The following is a 7,148-nucleotide window of genomic DNA, read 5'->3' on the forward strand; positions in this document are numbered from 1 at the left end:
CCAATCTGTATCTTAATTTCTAATCCTATCGAGAAAAAAATTCAATATATTTGCTGTGTGATCGATCAACAACCATATGATTTTATTGCTGATTCCAGAATGAAGATATAAACTAGGATAAATTTAGCAATATAATGATAAATCACATTAATTTAAAACTGTGACAGTTTTTACTTCAATCTTGATAGTTTAAAGGCACAGACAGATATCGTACTTTGGTGCAATATTTCATTAAATAAACTATCAATTAGAAGCTCATAATATGAACACAACTTTCTTGATTCAATTTTAAGCTTATTGATTTGGAATATGGCAGCTTCTTTGTATAAAATATTACATAAACCAGAATGCAAAATATCTCGTGGGATCGTAGCTCGATTTGAAAAAAATCGATGCTGTCTAGGTATGATGCTGATATGCACAAGCAAACTAGTGCGTCAGACCATCATGGAAGAGGAAGCCCAGTGTGCGTATAATCGTCATGTTCTCATAGAGGTGCGCAATTTGATCATCAAAAATAAGAGCTTAATATTCATCGTGGCAATCAGGTGGAAAGCGTGCTGGGTGAGATGGTGTATGACGTTGAAAGTTGCGAACAGGAGTGCGAATTACTGAGGTTGCGACAGCAACTGCGTGCTACAGAGAGCTCTCTGATCGAATACCAGGAGCGAGAAATTGAATTATTAGAAGAGAGGCAACAGGTTAAGTGACGGGCTAAAATATATTGCTCGGTCTCAGCTCCAATTGTTGTCGGATTTCTATTGACCGTATAGGCTTACGATTATGCTTTAAAAGTGGAGCAAGAAGGTAGATTGATAATGAGCAAGCTAAATGATTACATGTCGGTGGTTGTAACAGAGCTTGCGAAGAAGGAAGTGTACGTTTGCTGGAAGAATCTCTGCTGGAGTTAGACTAATGCTAGTCCTGGTCTGGTGCAGTCTAGAAAAGGAATTGCAGCAAGCAAATAGGCAGATAAAGCTCACAGGACAGTTGTCAAAAGAGCTGGCAAGTGCACAACGAGAAATACGTGAGTTGCGACGCGCAAATGATATTCAGTTTATTCTCAAAAGAAACAACTCCATGCCGGCAAAGCCTGTGTCAGACTCGAAAATCGAACGCCATAAATTTGCGCACACCACATCAGGATTGGATTTAAAGTCGAGTGCAATGAGAGAGACTAGACATCCGTTCTCATTGATGCCGGACAACATCATGCTCAAATTGTTTTCGTTTTTGGACAAGGATAGTATGGTCGCCATTAGTGTCACCGATAAAGTGTTAGTGAAGCGGGTAAATGTGCTATTTGGTGTGACACCGCCTTCTGGCTGGGCGAAAACTATTCCTCCCGCTCCAGTGAAACAACGGATATCATCGCCTCGAACTCGAAAGTCGCCCAAGCTTCGCAACCTTAAATTAATCGGATCATCAGAAAAAGACAAGGTTCAGCAAAGTCGTGTACTTTGCTCCCACATGTGCTTTGTGCGCTGACATTAATTTGAACTTCATAGCTTTCAAAGGTGGATGCAGTCGTGAAGTCACTCAAGCCCGATCAAATCAAGCTGTTTCACGATATGTCGACTAGAGTGAAGACGTTAGAGGTGACATGTGACATCTTCTCAGCATATACGCCGCCTTTTGATACAGCAATCTCATTTTAAGCTTTTTTTGCAGGCTCATCTTAGTCAAGTGCAGACCGAAAAGGAGGATTTGGCAGCACGGTTGTATAGCGCGGAGAGTGTACGTGACTTTTTGATGGAGAAAATGAAAGATTTGGAGGACGTGCTTGCCAGCAACATGACTACAATTACAAAAAAGGATGAACAAGCTGCTATGGATCGCGAAATTATTGGCTTTCTCGATGCCACGACACAAGAGTACGAGGTCGCGCTAAAAGAGTACGCGCACCAGAACAATGGTCTTCGTATGGAACTTGCCCAGCGTCAAGAAGAGCACTCGTCCAAGACATTGGTAGGCTGAATGACATTCTGCTGACGTCTTTTTGCCAGCTCTCACTTATCACTTGTTGTGTGCAGATCATTCAAGACATGGTTGAACTGCTTGCTGAGGAAAAGAAGGAGCTTGAGGCTCAAGTTCGGTCTCAGCGCAAAATTCTCGTTCGCGAAGTTAAGGCACTGCGCGCACAAAATCAGCAGCTCGCCGTTGAAAAAGATCATTATTTTGCGCAACTTAAACAGCTTAAGCATGCGTTGCGGCACCTTGACCAGCTCAGCTAAATTACTCTTTAATAACTCCCCGTTATAATAACACGTACCTAACAGAATGATGATCCATGTCACTTGTCCGCATTTGTTTAATTCCCTCGATGGCGACGGCAGTACTACGTCGCTTTGCTTTGGCACGCCCTCGCCTGCCCACAGCATCATCCCACGTAATACACTACCGACGTGTACCAATGTTTGCGGTACATCGCGTGCATGCTAATCCTTTTGCAGTTGGTAGCAGCAATGTCTTCGGTGCATTATACTCGACTGACAACAGTGACGGAAGCAATGGCAAGGACACGGAAAAGTCTCAAGACGAAGCGAATGACGCCGACAGCGACAATGTAGAAGTTGTGATTAAAAATGACTTGGTTACTGTTGGGGAAGGTGACAATGCGCCCACGTATCCCCACGTCTTGGTAATGCCAGCTCTCCGCCGCCCATTCTTCCCAGGCGTCGTACTCCCTATGACCATTTCAAATCCGGAAACTACACGTGCACTGATGGCGTTAAAGGAAAGTGGACAAAAGTATGTTGGCGTGTTCTTGAAAAAGTCAAATGGGGACCCTCTCAAATCCGGTGGAGGTGAGGATGAGATCAAAAATCTGAGCGAGATTCACCACGTCGGTAGCTTTGCTAGAATCGACAATATGCTACCATTTGATGCAAACTCAGTCCAGGTGTTAATGGTCTCACAGCGACGCATTGCAATTGACAGTCTTCGGGATGAAGGGCCTCCTATTCGAGTGAACATAAGCAATTTGGATAGTCCCCCATTTGATCCAAAGAGCAAGCTGATTCGTGCTTATTCGAACGAAATTGTCGCCACATTAAGGGAGATTGTTAAGATGAACCCACTGTTTAAGGATCATATGCAGTACTTTTCGCAACGGGTTGATGTTCACAATCCTTACAAACTAGCTGATTTTGCGGCATCTGTAACATCAGCAGATGGAGAGGAGCTACAATTTATAATGGAGGAAATGTCGTGTGAAGCTCGACTGAAAAAGGCTTTGGAGCTTATTACCAAGGAGCTAGAACTCAGTAAGGTTCAGCAGACGATTAAAGAGCAGGTAGAGGAAAAAGTATCGAAAAATCAGCGCAACTTTTTGTTAATGGAGCAGTTGAAAGCGATCAAGAAGGAGCTTGGTATGGAAAAAGATGACAAGGAAGCAATGATTGTTAAGTATCGTGAGCGTCTTGCCGAGTTCGCAAGCGGCAGCATTCCTGCCAGTGTGAACGAGATTATTGAAGATGAACTAAATAAAATGTCGATGCTTGAAAAAAATTCATCGGAGTATAATGTCACACGCAATTATTTGGATTGGCTCACGCAGCTTCCATGGGGAAAGAGCACCGAGGAAAACTTTGATTTAGCCAAGGCAAAACAGATTCTTGATGAGGACCACTATGGACTTAAGGACATCAAAGAGCGCATCTTAGAGTTTATTGCCGTTTCCAAGCTAAAGGGAAATGTTCAGGGTAAGATCGTTTGTTTTGTCGGCCCTCCTGGTGTAGGCAAGACGAGTATTGGCAAGTCTATCGCTCGTTCATTGAACCGCGAGTTTTACCGCTTTTCAGTAGGTGGCCTTAGTGATGTTGCAGAGATTAAAGGTCACCGCCGCACATACGTAGGTGCCATGCCTGGCAAGATAATTCAGTGTTTAAAATCAACTCAAAGTTCGAACCCACTTATTTTGATCGATGAGATCGATAAACTTGGTCGTGGATATCAAGGCGATCCAGCGTCAGCATTGCTAGAGCTACTAGATCCGTCACAGAACAGTGGATTTGTTGACCACTACATGGACGTGCCAGTCGATCTGTCCCGAGTCCTTTTTATCTGCACTGCCAACGTTACGGACACAATTCCTGGACCCCTGCTGGATCGTATGGAAGTCTTGCGTCTGTCCGGTTACGATTCGCCGGAAAAGTTGGCGATTGCGAAAGATTATCTGGTGCCCAAAATTTTAGAAAGAACCGGTTTAGGAGAACACGAGACAACACCTAAATCATTGGGCTTGACTGACGAAGCAATTTTGACTCTGGTGAAGCAGTATTGCCGAGAAAGTGGTGTTCGTAACCTGGAGAAGCACGTAGAAAAAATATTTCGCAAAGTTGCTCTCGAAGTCGTAGAAGATTTAGAGCGTGCAAAACATCAAGAGACTGGCGAGGTGACTGGTACGGAGAACGCGAAAGATGTGTTCGATGACGAAGCCCGGTTCTTGGTCTCGTCTGAGAAGCTATCAAAATACGTCGGCAAGCCCATCTTTACATCGTAAGCTGTATCTTGCTTAACCGTGTATATTTATACTGTTGTTGGCGGCTAACGCTCTTTTGCGTCTTCTTTGTTTCAGCGACCGCATGTTTGACAAACAGTTTCCAGGCGTTGTGATGGGACTGGCTTGGACAGCGATGGGTGGTGCATCGCTTTATATCGAGACTACAAAAGTACACACGAAGGGAGATCGCTCGGGTCTGATCACTACTGGTCAAATGGGATCTGTGATGGAAGAGAGTACTAAGATCGCACACACATTTGCTCGTAGCAAATTGCACGAAATTGATCCAGAAAGTAAGTTCTTTGAAGAAAATGAGGTGCATTTGCACGTACCAGAGGGAGCAACGCCAAAAGACGGACCGTCAGCTGGTTGCACAATGGTGACAGCGCTTCTTTCTCTCGCCATGGATAAGTATGTGCTCTTTTCTAAATGTTTGACAAGAATCTAACTAATAAAAACTGTAATTAGGACGGTCAAGCGTGATCTCGCCATGACGGGTGAGCTGTCGTTGATAGGCAAGGTACTTCCTGTGGGTGGTATTAAGGAAAAGACAATTGCAGCAAAGCGATCGGGCGTCAAGACGCTAATTTTGCCTCTTGGCAATAAGCATGATTTTGAAGATTTGGAAGACTATTTGCGAAATGATTTGGACGTGCATTTCGCAGACTATTACGACGATGTGTACAACGTCGCTTTTGAGCAAGAATAGACAGACATTCACTGTAAGCAAGTGGAAATATATACGTACAGTAACTGTACACGCTTGAAATACTAATCTTTGATATTTTTGGTCCACCGCAATGTGAATTTCCATTTTGGATCAGACCCCAAAACAGATTATCATGGTGCTTCGCATGCTTTGGAACATTGGCTCGGGCCTCGTGTACAAAGTCTTGCACAAAGATCCGCGTCCTGGCCTTGCTGGGTTGCATTATCCAGCGGTATGGAGAGCTCGCTCTGGCTTTATGGACTGTGATGTTAACCTTCATTTAAACAATGCGGCGTACCTCTTCAGCATGGAGCTTGCGCGTTGGCATTTCACGGCGTATGTGCTCGCTTTGGCATCGAAATGTACAAATCTATCTAATTAATATCATTTCCTAGGTCCACCGGCGTTCTGTGGCAAGCGTTGAAGCATCGACGACAGTTTCTTGCTGCCTCGCAAGCAATTCGCTATCGTTACGCAATTTCCCCATTTCATGCGTACGAAGTGAAGACACAAATGATCTTTTGGGACGGACCTTGGATCTACTTTTTACATCAATTTCAGGATCCTAGCACAGGAAAGCAATTTGCTGAAGGGCTGTGCCGTGTCATGGTCAAGGATAGTGGCGGAGGAGTCACATTTAACCAAATGGTTTCTGAGGTCTACGACGGTCCAATTCCGACGCCACCTAAACAGTTACCTAACGTCATTAAAGGATTTCTGGAGTGGGATGCCGCAAGTCGAACTAGTATGGAGGCTGCATTTGAGACGGAAAAAGCGGAAAAGAGCAAAAGCTTGGCGCAATTTGAGCCAAAAAGTATTTGGAGTAAAATTTGGAGGGAAATGCAGCGCTCGATGAATCGTCCATCACGACCATCGACGCACTGATCGTTTCTAGTAACTGTTTAGGCAATTGCTAATCGCATAGCTTGTCTATGAGCGAGCTGATTTTTCTATTAATGGACATCGCACGACTCGCACATTAAAACGTGTTTAAAAAAGTATCTTTTTGGATATACTTTATTCGACATCTATATAACGAAAAGAGTACAAATTAGCGTCGAGCCCATAGAAACATGTGATAAATAAAGCACGATCATTTTGTGATAACAAGAAAACTCGGCTCAATACAGTGCGTGAGCTCAAAGCTCGTAGTTAAGTGACCTCGCATGGACTATGACGTTGTCGAAACAGTAAGCTGAGGAATTCTTTCGAGCCGTAAATTTTAGCTCAACATATCGAAGAGCGGAGGGCAGTAAAATAGAGAATTATTATTGGTTGAAGTTTTGAGATTTACGGCCTACCACAACGATAGTGCAGCATGCTCCGAGCATTCTCCATGATCGTCCGGTTCATTCTCTCGGCCACGCCGTTCTATTGCGGGCTATACGGCATAGTCTTCTGATGCACGACCCGCTGCGCTCACAGATCCCATCTAGAGCCTTGTTAACAGACTCAGTGCCATTGTCTGAGCGAATCACCTTGATTCGCTGACCCCACTGCTTCCGTACAGCGCCTTGTACGCCTTGAACTTGGCCACCACTTTACTTTTCTTCTTGAGGAAGTACACGACCACAACCTTCGAGTGGTCGTCCACGAAGATGAGCACGTACATCACTCCACCCTTCGATTTCGTCTTCATGGGCCCCATCACGTCCGTGTGTACTAGCTCCAGTACACGTAATGACTAGGTCAGCGATCTTGGTTGAAAATGCGCCACCGTCTGCTTTCCCTTCATGCAGCCACCGCATAAAGTCTTGACCTCTTGCTTGACAGCTGGCATCCCAGTCGTTGCGCGCTGCGTCTTCGCATACACGCCCTCATTGGGGTACCCCTTGCGAGCATGCCACAGCTCCCATTGATTCACTGACCCCTTGTGTTCGACGAATCGCGCCATTTCCTGCTGACAGTCCAACACGTAGGCCTTGCCGAGTCTCT

General features: G+C 44.8%; 2 protein-coding genes across 2 annotated transcripts; both read left to right on the forward strand.

Moving 5' to 3' along the window:
• Positions 1–447: 447 nt before the first annotated feature.
• PHALS_04501 (uncharacterized protein) lies at positions 448–2,234 on the forward strand (the record flags this gene model as incomplete). Its single annotated transcript, XM_024722318.1, has 7 exons — positions 448–495; positions 549–701; positions 774–877; positions 939–1,440; positions 1,509–1,598; positions 1,672–1,968; positions 2,034–2,234. 7 exons carry the CDS (start codon positions 448–450, stop codon positions 2,232–2,234), a joined length of 1,395 nt encoding a protein of 464 aa, XP_024573406.1.
• A 179-nt stretch (positions 2,235–2,413) lies between these two features.
• PHALS_04502 (atp-dependent protease la) lies at positions 2,414–6,098 on the forward strand (the record flags this gene model as incomplete). The annotated part of the gene is made up of 6 exons (XM_024722319.1): positions 2,414–4,500; positions 4,580–4,915; positions 4,973–5,156; positions 5,218–5,226; positions 5,329–5,549; positions 5,609–6,098. The coding sequence occupies 6 exons, from the start codon at positions 2,414–2,416 to the stop codon at positions 6,096–6,098; spliced, it is 3,327 nt and encodes a 1,108-aa protein (XP_024573407.1).
• Positions 6,099–7,148: the final 1,050 nt, after the last annotated feature.

This window comes from Plasmopara halstedii (genome assembly GCF_900000015.1).
Source record: "Plasmopara halstedii genome assembly, contig: Scaffold_262, whole genome shotgun sequence".
Lineage (NCBI taxonomy): Eukaryota > Oomycota > Peronosporomycetes > Peronosporales > Peronosporaceae > Plasmopara > Plasmopara halstedii.